Below are 19,878 nucleotides of genomic sequence, written 5' to 3'. Positions count from 1 at the left end.
AGGATAGGAATATATAAGCATGTTTTGCTTCTACCTATACCTTTTCAGTCTTTCTGTTTTGTATATTACATAGAATATTGTATTGTATTGTAATGATTGACTGAATAAAAAACACAAAGAGTCTTGAGTTCCACATTTTGTTAAATTTGCTTTCCGGCCAAAAAGAAGATCGATAACACAAACGTGAACGTTTCCATCTTCGTTAATCGCAAATAAAAACAGTTTTCAAAATGTTCAACTTTTCCTTTTAATATTAACATGACGACATTATTTACTTTTTTGAAATCTAAACATACAATCAAAATCTAAACATACAATCAAAATTGTATGTTTATTATTTGAATGCATATTTTATTAAGAAAGCACCGTGACATTCAAATGGTTTATAGCTAAAAATATATATATATTATTCACATCAACTTAATATTCATCTGTGCTGACATTAAAGTATCTATGATATACGTGTTTGGCATTTGATAATAATAATAATAATAATAATAATAATAACAGTAAGGAAGGGTCGGTTAAAAACAAAAAGAGATCCTGAAAGCGGACACTTTACAGACGCTATAGATTTACTTCTAATTATAGTTCACTTCTTCAGACACCCAAAGTCATATCTTTGGTCTGCGACAAAAACCGTCTCTCATGTGCACTTTTGAGTATATTCACGAATTGATGTCTGTGCTGATGTAAGGATTATGCTGTCAGTGACCTGCTGCATGGACTTGAACCTGAAGGACACGTTCTCAGTGTTAAACCCGCTGACTCATAGTTTTACACGCTCTGCACAGTCGGAGCTTCGGTGTCTTTTACGAGGTTTCAGGAGCCGATTTGTAACTGGAGCATCTTTGTCTCCAGGCAGATTACGGCCTGGCAGCTTTATGATTTCTATAAAACGGTTAATAAAATGACACCTCTGTCTGTTTGTATTACAGGTTAAAACAATGGCTGTCGGTGAACTCGACCCCAGTTAAAAAAAAAAACACCAATAAACCTTTTGACCCCAAGAGAGACACTTAAAATGGAGACGTCATTATGGAAGCGACCAACCTGCTCTGGGGGTCCGGCTTCTGTCCGTCCGGAGGTCTCGCCCGGTGAGTCCAGGAAATGATTACCTGTTAGTCGCGGATGCTAAGCTCGCTCTCCTCTCAGTCTAAATAGCTCCTCTTTAAATAAGCTGTTGCAAGGGCTTCAATTACAAGCGGAACACATGTGGAAACTTGTCAGCGCATGAAGGGCGCGAGGTGCTCCACTTTATCTATTAGGACGTCCTGATGTGTTCCAGGCTGGGGGCCGAGCCCCAGCCTTCCCCCGCCTGACAGGAAGACATCCGAGGACGCCCCGGTGCGGACATCCGAGGCTTCTGTTGGGACACGCAAAGAATGCCGTGGAAGTTTTTTGAACTTGGTCAGCCGTGGCTGGAAAAGTTCTGCGCTGAATGGAATCTACCTAGTTTCATCATCAGAGGGATGAAGCGCGAAGGAAATTCATCACAGATTGGAAAACAACTTCTGCTCAAAGTTAAAAGCCCACTGGTTTTCAGTTGGGTACTATAAACAACAAGTCATCATTGTGAGTGCTTGTTCTTTTCTGTTTAGACTGTTTGAGTGGAGAGCAACACATTACAATCCAATGGAAAAATATAGTACAGTATGATCTTGTGAATGTTGGAGTGTTGATTTTCTGCCATTTGAGAATTCAAAGAGATGTTTCCTAAACGTACATACCCTCTGGGTTTGTAGCCATAGATGGATTACTGAGCACAGAAATGTCATAAAATGAATTGTACCAAGTAACCAGAAAGATGCCACAAAATGAATTGTACCAAGTAACCAGAAAGACAACAAAATGGCTACAAAAGAGACCCAAACAACTAGGATGCACACGCTCAAAATGACATAAAGTCGCTGCAAGGACACTCTGAAGCAAAACAACTACAAAGAGACATAAAATACCTTTAAGAAAAGATACAAATGAACAACAAAGAGACTCAGAATGCGACACAAAATAACAACAAAGAGAAAATAAATGATTACAAATGACTCAAAATGTCCACAAGAAGATGCAACATGACTACAAAAAGGGTCAAAACCAGCAGGACAATATAAATGACCAACAGGCTAAATGGTGGTGGGGCCAACGTCTTATAATCCTTCCCTCGAGTCATGGTTGTATTATCTCTTCCATTGTTGTGTGTGTGGTGCTTTTCATAGAGCAAGATTTTGAAAAAATATGCACTGACCTTTAGTTTGAGAACAGGAGTTAACGTGGCATCTGCTCCCGGATACATTGTCTGATGCCACTTTGCATTCACACCTGATCATTCTTCTAATCCTGATAATGTAATCCAGATGCAGATCATAATTTAGTGCCGATGGTACATCATCAGCATTGGAGGCTGCTGCTATGTCTGTGATTGAGTTGGCAGATGAAATAATATGTATATATTGTATATTATTAGTTGTGTATACATGTATATAGTTGTATAATGTCCACAGATACAACGGTTAATTGTCGTCATACTGGCGAATACCAACACGTTGTTTTGACCAATCCTTGATCCCACCTCTCCCTAAAGCTTTATGTTCTTGCTCACAGACGAGCAGGAATTTAGGAAAAAATATATTTTCTCTTGTCAAATAATGGCTCCATAATGACTGCACTTTACTGAGGCGTGCCGGGGCATTGATGTTGTGCACGTTGTGTTCACTGACACACCCAAAGGGAAAGGATGGTGTTCCTTCAGTCTGAACTTTTCTTGCTCTCGTGGCTGTTTTGACTGAAACAGTCTGGACTCGCTTCCCTCTAATGGGCGACCCAACTTTAATGGGGGTTTTGATGCGGATTTGACTCGGTTGTGTGTGAGACTCCAATCTTTGCCGGTCTTGTGAGTGTTTTGACTTCTCTCTGTCTCGTATCGGTGCTTTTCACTCTTGACTTCTTTCAGTCCTGTGGCCATATTAACTCAGGGTCATAGGTGTTTTAACAAACAAAGTCTTAATTTTAAACAGTGTAGTTTTCTACATAGCTGGCCATGATTACCGCCCTGTGTTGAAATAAATATGAAGATAATAAACATTTAAGAAATGGATGTAAGACTTTTCTGACTTTTTCTCAGTCTTTGGAAGGTTGGTCAAAGAAAACCAAAATAATGCAAAGAATATTGTTTTCAGAAAAACATTTATTCAGGTGACTTGTGATTTTAAATTCAAATAAATCAGTGTAGTTACTGACGTGGGAAAGAATTAAAGATTTAATGATGTCATTTGCAGAATGTATAATTTGTCCACATATGTTTTCTGTCGTTTTTAATAAACACAGACATTACTGGTGTTGTGTAGAAGACACCATAATTTCATCAAATTACAGACAGCAGTAGTCTTTTGACGGATTTCGGGGATCGGCAGGAAGTGCGGTTCTGAAAACGGATGCCAGATCAAACCCAGATGAGCCTCATCGTGGTCGGCTGCACCAGTTTGGGCGAGCAGCTCGCCCCCGCGTAGCATTGACAGGTGAAGTTCTTGGCCCAGGCGTTCAGGTCGCCGGCGGACGGGAGACCGACCGCCAAGTACTTCTTGTCGGACCGCAGGATGCGGAAGTCGGCGGGGTTCAGGTGCAGGTAGTGGGCGGAGTCGTAGCTCTTCCTGACGCAGCGGCCCCTCCCCTGGCACAAGACCTGGCTGCAGAGCATGGCGGCCGCCGTCACGTTGGCGATGTACGGGTTGAAGGTGGACGTCAGGTACTCGGACAGGGACTCACAGGCGGCCTGAAGGGCCGGGGCGAGACTCAGGGGTATTAGGGCAAGAAGTCAGTTACAAGGTAGTTAAAAAGATATGTAGAATAAGCTGAAATGAAGGGGAAAATGGACCCAAAGAAGAAATTTAATAAATTTCATTCAATATTTCGATTGGTATCCCATTTAGTGTAACATTTTAGTGAACTGTATGTGATATATAGCACTGACAGGTGAAGTTCTCGGCCCAACTTCCATCCACCCAGTAGAAATTTCACTATGAATCACAAACGTCAAGCTGCTGGTGGCGCTAGAAAAAAATGCATCCCCAAAATCATTGTGATACTCTGGGGATCCCAAATGTCCTGTCAATCCATCCAATAGTTGAGTTAACTTATTTCAGTCTTCACCAAAGTGGTGGAGTGACCGATCGACCGGGCGACCAACAGACATGTCTACTAGCATAACTGCAATTTTAAGGAGTTTGAAAATCACACTTCACTCAAATAATCGCAATTATTTCTAAACAACACACAAAAACCCTTTGTGAGTTCCTTCACATCTGTGAGTTGAGATAACAAACACTGTTGCGTAACACAGCTGTTAGTTCCTCTGAAAAAACAGGAAACAAAGGCAGGTCAATTATTTGCTGATTAAAGCCTGGTCATCTGGGTTCCCCTTTTTTAGACCTGTGAAGAGTTTACAGGAAGTTCTCATGGCTGCAGACTCACACAGAGATTAAAAAAGGGACACTAGTAGAACAAAGGATGATTTAAAGCCAGTTTCTATACATGCATGTTGGTGCATTCGACTGGGAGCAGACCAAGAGTGTTTACCTTGTCGTTGTAGTCTTTGGTTCCTCCCCACATTACGACCCCTGAAGCTCCCAGAGCTGCAGACTCTCCTACGGTGCTCACCAGGTCTGTCTGAAAGAGGACGAACCACACGGGGGATTAACACACACAACAAATATGTCACACTCCCAATGATGTGTTTTCTAATACGTTCGTGTTTAATTAGTTATTTATCGCAAACGAGCTCTTGCTCTGCGTCTGTCCACAGTGGTCTGGTCTCTGCTGGAGTCTGAGCTGAAGGAGTTTCTGGTGAACCTGCATGATGTCATCTGGTTTCACCAGAATGACATGAGGACAATGAGGAGCTTTAAGAAGAACTCTCTAGAACCAGACCATCTTCTCTCTGATGGTCTGCTTACTGATGGACTGATGGACTACTGATGGTCTATAGAGGACCAGGACTACACTGAGACTGTTTCACAACCAGTTAAAAGACTGGGAGGAACCTTTGACTGGCTATGAAACAGTCTAAAATTAACATCACGGTATGGGGCTCGAAAACACTACCGAGTCTGTCCACAAGCACCGGCAAAATTGCAACAAAATGAAGGTTCCTTGTCGTAACTTTAAGTTAGTTTCACCTGGGTCTCAAACTTCTGGGTCTGGTCCCGGTACAGTGGCCTGGAGTAGACGTAGACCGGCATGGTGTATGGACGTTTGGGCAGAGCGGCCACCCTCAGCGCCTCCTGGACGCGGTTGCGGACGTAGAGTGCGGCCTGGGGGGAGTTCCTCAGGTTCTGCTGCAGGTAGACGGAAGGGAAGAGGGCGGTGCTGTGCTCCCACAGCCACAGCATCTGGTTGTTCTGCTCCTGGGTCTTCACGGAGCACTTCCCCGTGTAGCCGCGCTTGTCCCAGCCATAGTTGTAGCAGTCGGGGAATAGGTAGAAGCCCCAACGGCGGCTCGGACGCTCGCCGATGCCGAGGCTGATGGTCTTCTCCATGAAGCGCCGGCCGGCGTGCTGGAACTGGCTCTTTGCCAGTGTGGAAATCTTCTTAGACGACAGAAACGGGGCCATCTGCAGGGCGTGAGTGATGGACAGCTTCTTATAAATGTGCTTCGACCCCCAGTTCTGCTCCCAGAGGGGGCGCCAGGACTCCCAGTCAATGACGGCCAGCCCGGGAGAGGAATCCTGGGAGATGGAGTGATCGATTTGACTCTGCGCCATGGCCAGATGCTCCGTCAGGTTGCCATTCTGGGGAACCCCGCCTCTGTAGAGCTTGCGTTTGGCGGTGTCGACTTTGGGGTAGAGGCCGAGGCGGTCCTCGTAGAAGATGGTGAGGAACTGGCCGGGTCCGGCCACGGGCGTGGTCACCGCCTGGAAGGCCGCGGTGTCCAGTGGGATGCGCAGCCGTCGACATTGGTCGGTAGGGGCGTTCCATACGGCCACAAAGGGGTGGTCGTGGATCAGAGGCGGCTCAGTCGGCGGCAGTGGGAGGACGGAGGCGACATATCCAACGATAAAGAGGGAGGACAGGAAGGACGAGGCCATCGCGGTGGCTCTGGATAAATGGAAGAAGACAACAAATACGATTCAGTCCCAATTCATCCATTTGTCTATCCATGTCAGACTGTTTGATGGATTGTGCTACAATTTAAAGATGTCAATGTGGTTTTCTGCATGTTTATGTCCATAGACTGTATATAAGAAGTGGTCTTTGACTCTAAATGACCAACATTTACTAAATGAACATCATGATGTATTGAAGAAGACTTGAAACTAGAGATTGAGACATAAACTCATGTTTACAATGTTTACAGAGGGAATAAATCAAGAGAGAAGTAGAGTCATGTATATAGACTTCTATACAACCAGAGGAGTCGCCCCCTGGTGGTCAGGAGAGAGAATGCAGCTTTAACACATGAAGTATAGACTTCTATACAACCAGAGGAGTCACCCCTGATGGTCAGTAGAGATAATGCAGCTTTAAGACACTTAAAACACACCAGAGGTTGACGCCTGGGTGCGTCCAATGCCTAAAGTGATTTCCTGCTGTGTTCTGGTTGGTCGAAGCGACACTCATTGTGCGAATTTGCTCCTAAATTCTTGATTGTGTCAGAAATGTTAAAGGCTGTTTTCAGTTGTATTAGCTCATCATATTAGCTATCATTCCTCATTGCACTGTAAGCACATACTGATTGTTTCTAATAGTGTTAATTTATTTTTCTGAGTACAGATAGTTTGTGGATCAGCGATAAAATATAATTTATTCTGGATTAAATAGTTTTATTTTGTTGATTTCTTTTCTTGTTGTTTTGATTACATTTGTCGGGTTAAAAGGTTCCCGGACATGTGAATAGCACATGTTAATTTGTTCATTCTATTTCCCTCTTTCTCTATCAGCATCTGACCAAAGACAAAGAAAGATGATACAGCTGTCGACAAAAATGTGTATTCATGTTGTCGTACTGGATGTAAATTATTAATCGATTGTTTTTTCTTATAAAACACGTCGTGCATCTCAAGATACTTGTTGATTGATGAAGATAAGATTTGATAAGAACGTACAGAATAAAATTATTCTATATACGATTGGACACAATCCAAAGAAGAAAGACAAAACTATATATAACTAAAGGTGTACCTAATATAAACTAACCATAAGGCGTTTATTTCATATTTTCCAAACATTCAATATTTTGTTATTCCCCCCGAAAGATCAACACAAAATCAATCTCACTGTCGCAATAAAATTAGCAGAAAAACTCCAAAAGACAAATTCAGACGATTGATTTCACATTATTTATATATATTTGCAATAATATAATATGTCATAACGTCTCATGAGTTCCTACCTGCTGCTCTCTTCTGAACGACTGGTGTCCAAACTTTTTGGCATCTCGGTTTATTTTGCCGCTTCATGTGTCGGAGGAAACGGTTTCGTCACTCTGATTGATCGTCATCTGATCGATTTCATAACTTCTGGCCTGGACTCCGCATTCAGTCAGTTGTTGAAAGTCAAACTTTTAAAAGTCTAAAGAGCTGAATTTGGAAAGAATTTCTAATGGCGATGAACCCATTTTGGTTGATGTCTACAAAAGGGCCAAAGTGACTTTGTTCTAGTAAAGTGAAAAGAGACATCTTTGTAGTTGTATAAGTTAAATGACACGTTCTTTATTGTGCATTTAAGATAATAGATAGTTTGATGGTGTTGTATGTAAAAATACATTTTATTTAAGTGCACCAGAGCCTTAAAGAAGTATTTTTGTAATCAATTCAATATTTCTAGTTGGAAACAAGATGCTCTCAGTCACAAAAACTCTTGAGTGTTACACAATTCTTGATTGAATTGATCGTGCTTGAATTACATTCCCCTCATCCTGAGCATCTGCAGCTCTGTTGGCACCTCTGTTTGCCTTTTGTGAAACTTCTCTGTTCCCACATTGCAGTGTTTGTGTTGGTAAAGTGAGTAGCAGAAGGTTTGCCGTCACCTCTTGCCAATCTTTAACCAATATGTGGATAAATAGTCTACAAGTTAGTGTGTTTTGGATAAGACGGTGACGTCCGTGTTGTTGACTCCTCAATGACTCACTGTTCAGCTGTTTGTTCAATGTTGATCTGACGCTTATGTGGCTTCAGTTGCTGAATTTAGACGATCTGGATCATTTTAAAGGCAAATAAACAACCTTCAAAGCACAAAAAATGTCAAAATATCACATTTAGCATCAATGTCTGATCATTTCAAAAACAGATTTCTGCCCTTTGTAAGTACAAATGATGTGTGACGGTGTGTTCACCAGTTTCTGCATTTGACACTCGCATGTTTTTGCATGTGTGGTATTTTTTCACGAGTCATCTCTTCCCCTTTTCATCCCTCAGTATTTGGACAGAAACCAGATGGTTTGATGAAGTTTACACGTTTGTTGCTTTGAATGTAAAGAGTGACTTTAAGGTTTATTTGAGGTTTACTTAAGTTAATGTCCCTCCACCCCAGGAAATATAGTATATACTAAACATAGACTAAAAGCCATCACTCTACTGCTCATCACATGTGGCATGCACAGGCTGCACACAGTGGAAGTTGTTTTCTCATTATCCAACATGGCTGCCAACATCCTCTCTCTGTGTGCACAGAAAACCAACAGAAACACAAATGTACTGAAGAAAAGTCTTTTATTTGCAGTGCATTTACATTCAGGTATCATGTTTCATGTGTTGCATAGTCCGTGTTGCATATTTGGTTTACAATCTTCAGAAGAAAAGAAATTAGAACATTAAGGTTACTGCGTCATGAGAACCGAACTTCACCTGAAGGCTCATTTTGAGATGAACCGACTGATTCAGTTTAAACCAGGATCAGCGTTACAGAGACGCTACGTGTTTAACTTCAAAGACCAGAAACTCAACTTTTATTAAACGTCCTTTGACCCCGAAACAGGTCTCCGGTCCACCTCTGCTCTGGATTTGGTCTGTTTGGATTAGAACCCAAAACCAGTTCAAGTCAGTTTCACTAGATGCCTCATATATATATATATATATATATATATATATATATATATATATATATATATATATATATATATATATATATATATATACACACATTGAGATATTTGTGTGCAGCTGCCACAGAATACAATCCAGCCGCAAGAATTTTTTTCGCCATTATGCCGTTTATCAACCAAATATACGTTTATTAAATGCTTTTCGCATCAGCCTCTTGTCACACAATACCACGTGGTAAACGTTGGGAAACGATTGGTTGGGTTACGGCTACAAAACTACTTATGAGGGTTAGAAAATAGATCAGGGTTTCAGTTAAAAGAATATCGTAACAGCGTACGGTAACGATGTACGGGAACGACGTACGGCAACGACGTACGGTAACGACGTACGGTAACGGCATACATGTACGGCAACGATGTAACTTGTAAATAAATAACGCCCTTAGCAAACTGTCTTGCGGAGCATTACGTCACAACTTTGCTTAACAACTGTAGCGTTAACATTGACTCTTGGTCTTGTACGGGACACGAACAGCGGTCTCCTGGGTGAAAGTCTAATTACTTAACCCACCTGCTCGTTGCACAACGTCACTGGCTCTGGTCAAATACAAAAGTGTAATAATATATATATTTATATATATATAATATATATATATATATATATATATAATATGATTTTGTACAGATGTTCATGGTTCACAGAGGATGAACTATTCCTCATTTTCTAGTCAAAGTCCATTGAAGTCCATGAAGGATCTGGGAGTTTTTTTTTTACTTTACTCCTTTTAGCCAAACCGTGATGTTTTACTAAACCTAACCAAGCAGTTTTGTTGCATTTTCGTTTTGTTTAAATTCACAACGTTAACCACGAGTTTCAAAGTGCAGCCGCAAAGTACGAGAAAATGTTTGTTTTTTCCTGAAAACATAATTGAGAGTGCGTGATTAGTTATTTGGGAACATAATTCCTTGAGGAGACAATCATTTCAAAAGTCTGTGAATAAAATAGAAAATGCATGCTGTTTAAATTCTGATTTGGTTTCTGCAGCTGCGGATGAAGGTTGAAAGCTAATGATCTGAGCGTTAGCATCTCGTTAGCTGCTCTGTAGGATCAAGCATCAACAAAGCCGGAAGTCTTTTCCGGACTCTGTTCGGTACAAAGTTTTACCGCCAAACACCTTTTTGACAGAAGTCAGCTTTCTACTTCGTATTCAGTCACACTTTTGCAGCGGATGATTCTTCTTTTGGCGAGAAATGAGCGCTGAAGAACCGCCGAGTCACATTCAGAAACAGTACGTGTCATCTTCTACATCCTGCTCAGTGTTTTGTCATACAGCTACAGTACTGTGTGTCTGTCCATCTGATTCCTCTGGACTGAGTTATAGTAACACAAACCTGATCCTCTATACTTCATATCTAGATAGAAAGGATACAGATGTATAATATTGTGTCAATAGCACCTACAACATGTGCACGGCACGACCAAACAGACTTGTTTTCTGCCTTAAAATACTTCAAGAGTATAATGTGACAACAGTACAAAAACAATACACACTTCACGTACAACGTCGAGTGAAACAACAGCTTATTGTTGGAACATGACATCAGAAATATGTCTTCAAACGCACCACAGACCAACAAGTGTGTAATGTCAGTGATTATTTCCCTCATTTGGCTTTGTGGTAGCACCCTTTGGTTTCCAATGAAAAAGGCTTTGCTGCTGTTTCGTGGCTCCACAAAACAAATGGAGGATCATCCTGCGGCGACACCGATCCGAACCACGAAAGCCTTTTTAAGCTCCGAAAAAGAAACGCGATCCCTTTTTTGATCCGATTCTCAGCGCTGCGGTGACGCCGGATGATCCCGTCAACATCCAGCCAACAGTGTCTTCACTCACTGCAGAACATTCCTGGAAGAAGTGAAGTGTGTGTTAGCGTGTCGGGGTAAAGTGCCATCATCACACTCCTCAAAGTAAAGTGTCATGTTTATTTTTGTTTAAACGTGTGTTACTTCTCAACACAGCAGCTGTTTTCATTTCACATTGCTCCCCCTGTTTCTGGAAGTCGTTCTGACGGTAAATATAAAACACATTCCCACCTCCATGTTGTCAAGTAGCGATGCTTGGGTAGTAGCCCTTGGAAAATAGGAAGACATGTATCATCCAGCCGGGGAAACATCCGCTATGAGCACAACACCAGATCTATTTGAGTCACTGAAACTGATTCAGGGGTCTGGAATCGGGACAAAGTGTTTACTGAAAACAGTGAGTCTGAGAAAAAGGGCCAAACGGTCACATCCGGGGCTCAAATGTGGCCAAAAGATCAGTCAATCTTCAGCTTGACCGGATTGAATTGAAAACCTCGTTCTGTCTGTGTGTCGAAAAGTAACATCTGTGCTTTTTAAATCTTTTAAAACGTTGTACTTTCTTTCGTCATGCGACCGCCTTCAGCACCGACGCGTTCAGCAGCAGCATCAGCAGCAGCAGGCGAAAGCTGCAGCCGGTGAGCGGCGCCTCGCTCTCCCCGGCCTCCCACCGGTCGCCCTGCTCGTCCTCCCACGCCGTCCTCCGGCGCTCCCGCTCGTCCTCGCCCCCTCCCCCGCCGGCCCAGGGCCCGTCGTCCTCCTCCCTCACTTCGTTGACGCTGTCGCAGCGCTCGCCCTCGTGGCCCTCGTAGCAGTGGCAGCGGAAGCGCTCGGCCAGCAGCTGCAGCTCGTGCTGCGAGTGCCACCCGCTGACGGCGAAGTCCTCGTCGCCGGAGCGCCGGATGCGGTAGCTGTCGGCGCTCAGGTGGAGGTAGTGGCGGGCGAGGGGGTCCCGGCGGACGCAGCGGCCGTTGCCCTGGCACAGGAAGTCGCTGCAGACCTCGGCGGCCCGCGTCACGTTGGTGATGTACTGGCCCAGGCGGTGGCTCAGGAAGGCCTTCACCTTGGTGCAGTTATGCTGTGGGAACAAGACAACACACCGCTGTCATGTCATGTGATGCAAGATCCAAATGTCCAACAATAACTTTCTTTTACACCCTGATTACGTCATTGCGGCCTGCGTGTCGTACGCAAGTGCTCAAAGAGTTTGGTTGTGCACCTCTGAGTGCGATCAGAAGTGTTTCAGAGCTAACTGTCACAAATAGTCATCTGATTGGAGTTTTATAGAAGTATATGCTTCATGTGTTGAAGCTTCATTCTCTCTCCTGACCACCAGGGGGCGACTCCTCTGGTTGTATAGAAGTCTATGCTTCATGTGTTAAAGCTGCCTTCTCTCTCCTGACCACCAGGGGGTGACTCCTGTGGTTGTATATAAGTATATGCTTCATGTGTTAAAGCTGCCTTCTCTCTCCTGACCACCAGGGGGCGACTCTTCTGGTTGTATAGAAGTCTATGTTTCATGTGTTAAAGCTGCCTTCTCTCTCCTGACCACCAGGGGGTGACTCCTGTGGTTGTATATAAGTATATGCTTCATGTGTTAAAGCTGCCTTCTCTCTCCTGACCACCAGGGGGTGACTCCTCTGGTTGTATAGAAGTCTATGCTTCATGTGTTAAAGCTGCCTTCTCTCTCCTGACCACCAGGGGGTGACTCCTGTGGTTGTATAGAAGTATATGCTTCATGTGTTAAAGCTGCCTTCTCTCTCCTGACCACCAGGGGGCGACTCCTCTGGTTGTATAGAAGTCTATGCTACATGTGTTAAAGCTGCATTCTCTCTCCTGACCACCAGGGGGTGACTCCTCTGGTTGTATAGAAGTATATGCTTCATGTGTTAAAGCTGCCTTCTCTCTCCTGACCACCAGGGGGCGACTCCTCTGGTTGTATAGAAGTCTATGCTTCATGTGTTAAAGCTGCCTTCTCTCTCCTGACCACCAGGGGGTGACTCCTCTGGTTGTATAGAAGTCTATGCTTCATGTGTTAAAGCTGCCTTCTCTCTCCTGACCACCAGGGGGCGACTCCTCTGGTTGTATAGAAGTCTATGCTTCATGTGTTAAAGCTGCCTTCTCTCTCCTGACCACCAGGGGGCGACTCCTCTGGTTGTATAGAAGTCAATGCTTCATGTGTTAAAGCTGCCTTCTCTCTCCTGACCACCAGGGGGCGACTCCTCTGGTTGTATAGAAGTCTATGCTTCATGTGTTAAAGCTGCCTTCTCTCTCCTGACCACCAGGGGGTGACTCCTCTGGTTGTATAGAAGTCTATGCTTCATGTGTTAAAGCTGCCTTCTCTCTCCTGACCACCAGGGGGCGACTCCTCTGGTTGTATAGAAGTCTATGCTTCATGTGTTAAAGCTGCCTTCTCTCTCCTGACCACCAGGGGGCAACTCCTCTGGTTGTATAGAAGTCAATGCTTCATGTGTTAAAGCTGCCTTCTCTCTCCTGACCACCAGGGGGCGACTCCTCTGGTTGTATAGAAGTCTATGCTTCATGTGTTAAAGCTGCCTTCTCTCTCCTGACCACCAGGGGGTGACTCCTCTGGTTGTATAGAAGTCTATGCTTCATGTGTTAAAGCTGCCTTCTCTCTCCTGACCACCAGGGGGCGACTCCTCTGGTTGTATAGAAGTCGATGCTTTATGTGTTAAAGCTGCATTCTCTCTCCAGACCACCAGGGGGCGACTCCTCTGGTTGTATAGAAGTCTATGCTACATGTGTTAAAGCTGCATTGTCTCTCCTGACCACCAGGGGGCGACTCCTCTGGTTGTATAGAAGTCTATGCTTCATGTGTTAAAGCTGCCTTCTCTCTCCTGACCACCAGGGGGTGACTCCTCTGGTTGTATAGAAGTCTATATAAATGACTTATTTCCTCAATAAACATGAGTTTATGTCTCAATCTCTAGTTTCAAGTCTTCCTCCATACAGCATGATGTGTATTTAATAACTTCGTCCTCTTCTCATGGTCTGTCAGCTCTCTAGCTGCCCAACAGAAACCCGTGCAGCTTTAACTGGTGTCCCAGTGTGCATACTCTAAAGCAACAACATAATGACGGTGCAGATTGCAAATTGCATTGCAAACTTTTAAAGAGGAGCTGAAAAAGACAAGAACGCTTCCTGTGATTCTGAAACAGTCGGATGCCGTTTGGATGAACTCTACTTTTCCTGCAGACCGGCTATAAAAACATGAGTATTATAGTTCTCAAAATGTCAAAAAAGTGTCTTCACAGCACTCAGCGACCACATGATGTCAGCTCTCTATTGTCTGGCTGTTTACTGCCGTGGCTTCAGTCCAAAACAAATCAAGAAGCTCGAGGAAAGATTGTTTCTTCTCATGCGAGGACACGGCCCCAAAGGAGGAAAGAAAGAGTTTGACAGTCGATCTTCCACAACATTTGGCCTGTATTTATACATTATTTGTGTATTAATAAACAGCTCACGGAGAGTAAGCGAGAGAGAGAGAGAGAGTTAAGGACAAAGGACACCCACCCGGGACGAGGTCAGGTTCAGGTCGCCCCAGATGACGAATCCCGCCGCTCCCAGAGCAGCGCTCTCCCCGATGGTGTGGATCAAGTCTTTCTGCAGGAAACAGTTCAATCATCACTACATAACTCATAAATATCAGCATGACACTTCACCAGTTCAGTACAATTCACAATGACTTTTAGTTTGATTGTGTAAATGAGTCATTATCTTATTAAAGAAATGCTAGTTTGCATACATTTGCAAAAGATGAATCATTTTTATTTTAAATGGATGAAGCACAGTTTCAAAATCCTTATTTAATTTTGTTGACATATTAGAGTCAAAGGGGGAGTTTATGATATCTCTCCTGTATTACTCCATACATCAGAAACTGTCGTGTTTGTATTAATACATGTTATATAAATGAGGTTATGAATGTGAACAAACCTCTTTAAAGAGAAGTTTAGTTACATTATCATCATCATGATGAAGAGGGTCAAACCATTACCTCATAGATAACACCATGAAACTTCACCACTTCATCACTCACATTAAGAGGAGGATTTATTGTAGTACAGGTAGTAGGTAAGTAGTAAAATAAATCTTTTATTTCCTCTCGTCTAAAAGAAAACATGTGATGGAGGCAGTCCATGAAAAACATTGAGTCCAAATGCAAGTTTCCTTTAGTTTAGTTTTTAGTATAAAGATTTTTTTTTTAATAAAATTACATTTTCATACATTATTTTCATATATCATTTAATCTAATGAACTTGTTGTGTTTTTGTCTTTCCATATACATTATGTGACAGATATTGTAATTAAAGGTTATTCCTGAAAGTTTAACTGCAGACCAGCGAGCACAGAATAAAAATGACTGACTCTGAGGTGCTTTTCTGTGGATTTCCACCAGATGGCAGCGATGAGTAAACTCTGACCTCCAGTCAGTGAAAAAACTAAATCCATCTTAATGTCAGAGATTTGTGTTTCTAGAAATGTCTTTAATTAAAAGCTTCGTATAAGTTTAGTTAGTTTTTTCACGGCTTATAATACATATTATTTTGAAATGGGCAATTCTGCATAATGAGTACTTTTACTTCTTGTACTTCTTCTACACTGTCATACTTTTACTTAATTAAAAAGTCAAAGTACGAGGACCACCACGTAGATTTAGTTGTGTTTGCTGGATACTAAGAAGAGCTGATATTTAATACAACGTGACCAAATTAAAGCAAACTGCAGTCCTGAGATTGTTTGTAATTAAACATTAAAGTTATACCCCAGTCGGGCATTTTAAGGTAAAAAAATAATAATAATACATCTCAGTTAAAGCAATCTTGCACTTTAATCTGGATAACATCTCAATGTTTCTTTTATAATGTATTATTCTAGTGGTTAACAGATATTTAAGTCAGATCCTTTAGATTTGACTGGGTTTGGCTCAGCCTACGTGACATTTATTTATTCTAAACTATATATTCACCTGAGCTGTTAGCTCCATTGTGTAAAAGCCCTTCGGATGGATGTGGCGGGGAAAAACACCCATCGGCGCTGTTTCCGTGGCTGTAAGCTGTAACTCATAACTACTTCGTTGGGCTCCAGCAAAGTGGCCAGAAGTTAATAATTACTCAACTAGAGCATGTAAATAAAGTGCTTAATGCCAAACAGGAGAGCCGGTGCGTTGCTGAGGGGACGGTGGTTCTCACCATGGTGAGGAAGGCCAGGGCCTCGTCCCGGTAGCCCAGCCTCAGGTACACGTAGGTGGGCAGGTCGTACTCCCTGGAGGTCAGCGTGGCGATGCGGAGCGACTCCCGGATCCGGTGCTGGGAGAAGTGCAGGTTGCCGATGCTGTTGGTGTGACTCTTCCGGATCGCCACGGAGGGGAAGAGCGCCGTGCTGCTGTTCCACAGCCACTGCAGCTCGTCGTTCCTCAGCCGCTCCAGCAGGGGGCAGAAGCCCGTGTAGTTCTGCTCGTGCAGGTTGTAGTTGTGGCAGTCGGGGTAGAGGTAGAAACCCCAGAGCCCGTTGGGGCGAAGGCGCGTCCCCAGCTGGATCGTCCTCTGCATGAACGCCTTGGCGCTCTTCTCAAACCGCCGGCGTGCCAGCTCCTCCACCTGCGCCGCCGTCACGTTGACGTACGCCTCGGCGGTCAGCTCCCTGGACTTGCGTCGGTAGATGTCCTTCTTGTGCCAGTTGCGGCTCCACTGGGGCCGCCAGAACTCCCAGTCGATCACGGCCAGGCCGCGGAAGTCCTCCGAGGGGATGAAGTGCTTGATGTCCTGGTAGGCCTTGAACAGGTGCAGGTCCAGGCTGCTGTTCTGTGGCAAGCCGCCATGCACGGCGGCGCCCTGCGGCGTGTAGTGGGGGTAGTAGCCCAGCCGGTTGGCGTAGAAGATGGTGACGTTCTGGCCCGTCCAGTCGGCGCGTGGGCTGCCGTGGATGTGGAAGAGGCGGTTGGCGTTGGTGGTGACGTTGTACTTGATGGTGCACATGTCCAGGGGGGCGTTCCAGGCGGCGATGAAGGGCTTCCGGCCAATCAGGGGCAGCTTGGCGGGTTTCTGACCGAAGGCGGCGTGGAAGAGCAGGAGCAGCCAGGAGCAGGTGAGGGCGACGGGCACGACGTGGTGGGAGGAGGATGCCCCGCCCACTGGCACCACAGGCATCCTGGGGGTTTCAGGAGGAGCAGCTGTCAATCATCCTGGAGAGAGAGAGAAACAGAAACAGTGAATATCTTTCCATAACTTCAGAGCGCAGTGGTTCTCAAACCTTTTTTTGTCACGCCCCACTTTGGAAGAAGAAAAATGTTCGGGCCCCAAATTTTTTTTAACAAAATGGTGCAACTTTTTGTGAGCCCTCCATCCATGCTTTTTCAAATAATAGAATCAAGAAAATTGAAATCCCTTTCGAGTGAACCAGATCGCTCCATCAGACAAAAACAAATAACTTCTGCAATCACTTTGTTAGAACAATGCAAATAAATCTATCTGTGTTGAAAAGGCGAGTTATGCCTTTTTCCTTTCTTTGTGTTTCTGCCAGTTTTTCCCTGCAGGTTTGGAAATAATTAGATAATAATAATTAGGTTTTTCAAAGCGGCGTCACAGTGGATGTAAAGACGTACGGCCGGACGAGGTTTCTCGATTCGATGACAGGACGGATTATTCTCTTTGATGGATTTCTGTTCCAGCTGGAAACCTCTGAGCTCTATCAGCTGATCCCGGTTGAGTGACATCAAAGTGTGACTGATTTTGGATGAGTTTCAGTTTTAAATTCATCTTTCACGAGTCTACACCGGCATCACAGGGCTGCAATTATTTATTTATTTTTAATTATTAATTCACTCTTTTTCATAATTTTCTCTTTTAGTCGTTTTGTCTCGTGATTTTACAACAATTTATTTCTCTTTTAAGAAAGCAAAATATAAAGTTTGCGAGCAAGAAATGAGGAAAAAAAAGACAAACACATGTAAAGAATCATATCAAATACAATTTTAATAATTACTAGAAATAAATCAATAGAAAATACAGCAAAGGAAAAGGAACAAAGTCACGTGTTAAAGCTGCATTCTCTCTCCTGACCACCAGGGGGTGATTCATTTGGTTGTATAGAAGTCTATGCTTCACGTGTTAAAGCTGCATTCTCTCTCCTGACCACCAGGGGGTGATTCATATGGTTGTATAGAAGTCTATGCTTCACGTGTTAAAGCTGCATTCTCTCTCCTGACCACCAGGGGGTGACTCCTCTGGTTGTATAGAAGTCTATGCTTCATGTGTTGACACTGCATTCTCTCTCCTGACCAGCAGGGGGCAACTCCTCTGGTTGTATAGAAGTCTATACTTCATGTGTTAAAGCTGCATTCTCTCTCCTGACCACCAGGTGGTGACTACTCTGGTTGTATAGAAGTCTATGAGAGAATTACGCATAATACTACCGTTCTGGGTGAAAGTACAAATGAAAAAAACAATAGTTAAAAAAATATGAATATGAACTACGGACACAACTTGCAAACATCTGCAATAGTTTCTCATGCGATACGTCCAAATATGGTCACTTCTGCCCACACAAGTTGTCCAAAACTTCAGTCCACCAACCAATGGGTGACGTCCGGGTGACAACGCCCACTCCTGACTCACTTCTGTGGCGCTCCCCCTGTGAACCGCAGGTTCAGTCAATGGTTCTGATCTCGCTTGATGACGGAGGGACGCCTTGGAGTTTGTGGTTAAAAAAATGTCTCAAAAGTGAATTATTCATCCAGAGGAGCCGCCGGGTCGGTCTGGCATCGATTAAGATAAGCGTGTGTTGATGTCTGTGGTTCTTGTGGGATGGCTGCTTCCATTCCACAAGAACCAGGAATTTGAGTCGGCCGGCTCTCGATGGCGATGACGCCGGGCGAAGGTCAAGACAAAGATGTCGTCTGTCGGCACGACACCTTGCAGTTCTCTGTAAGTCTGATCACAGATCAGTTATCAGAGGACCAAAGCCGGTATTTTATCCTTGATGTGAAGTTCAAGTCACAGCAGGAACTTCCGGATTTCAAGCCCAAAGGAAGTATTTTGAGCTCAGAGGTAAACGTAGCTGACGCTTTGATGCAGAGGATGGAAAGCTGAGCGCATTCACAGAGGGAGGAGCACGGGAATGGAGCCGAATCCCCCCATGATGGAGGGCCGAGGGGGCGGGCAGCCAAAACATAACAGATTCCCTCACATGGCCATCTGTCCCGCAGATACGGTCCAACTCCAAAGTCGCATTACGACTCACTCGGTCTGATTCTGGCTCAAAACCCAAAGAAAGCTGCACGTGGTTCAAGTCTAATCTATCGATTAATATTGTATTAATTTACACGTCACGTCCATCTCAAGTTCCCAGAGTCTTCAAATGTCTTGTTTTAGTCCAACCAACTATCATAAAATGGCTTTTCACCCCGATCTCATGGGAAGGCGTATAAATAGAGAGAAGAAGTCCCGCCTCTTCCTGTGGATCACCATGGAACCTTATTTCGTGAAAATAAATACAAATGTGTTCTGTAGTAGACACATCATCTTGATCACACTTGAATTGTGGTATTAATTACACGTATGATGTTTGACCCAAAAGTGTCGTCACTGACGTCTCTCTGCGTTTCATATTTGGATGTTCTCACGTCAACGGTCGCTGGTGAAACACATCGAGGAAGTTAACGTTGCATCTGGAACAAAGCTAAGTTAGCCAGCTAGCTAAGTTAGCCAGATAGCTAAGTAAGCCAGCTAGCTAGTTAGCAATGTTGGTGCTGTTATTGGTTACGAGAGAAATTGTGTACAAAATAAGGTCTCATGGGGACACTGAAAGGGGAGGGACTTTGCCTCACTATTTAGCACTTTTTGGTCCCGTTTAGGGGCGGGGCTACAACATGATTGACAGGCATCTCTACATCACTCCTCCTCAGTCCAGATACGGTCACTTAGCGTTCATCGGTTGCAAAAAATAAAATAAACATGCCGACG

The 19,878-nt window shown here is 43.9% G+C and overlaps 2 protein-coding genes across 2 annotated transcripts; both read right to left on the bottom strand.

Annotated features, from left to right (window-relative positions):
* Positions 1–3,178: 3,178 nt before the first annotated feature.
* LOC306741650 (hyaluronidase-5-like) lies at positions 3,179–6,080 on the bottom strand (the record flags this gene model as incomplete). Its single annotated transcript, XM_079223966.1, has 3 exons — positions 3,179–3,769; positions 4,573–4,662; positions 5,172–6,080. The coding sequence occupies 3 exons, from the start codon at positions 6,078–6,080 to the stop codon at positions 3,440–3,442; spliced, it is 1,329 nt and encodes a 442-aa protein (XP_079080092.1). The 3' UTR covers positions 3,179–3,439.
* Positions 6,081–11,462: 5,382 nt separating this feature from the next.
* Positions 11,463–17,064, bottom strand: hyal4 (hyaluronidase 4; the record flags this gene model as incomplete). The annotated part of the gene is made up of 3 exons (XM_079223411.1): positions 11,463–11,972; positions 14,429–14,518; positions 16,108–17,064. The coding sequence occupies 3 exons, from the start codon at positions 17,062–17,064 to the stop codon at positions 11,463–11,465; spliced, it is 1,557 nt and encodes a 518-aa protein (XP_079079537.1).
* Positions 17,065–19,878: the final 2,814 nt, after the last annotated feature.

The sequence above is a fragment of the Taurulus bubalis genome, assembly GCF_910589615.1.
Source record: "Taurulus bubalis genome assembly, chromosome: 9".
NCBI lineage: Eukaryota > Metazoa > Chordata > Actinopteri > Perciformes > Cottidae > Taurulus > Taurulus bubalis.
Note: the sequence above shows the minus strand (reverse complement) of the source record. Positions and strands in the feature narration are given on the sequence as shown.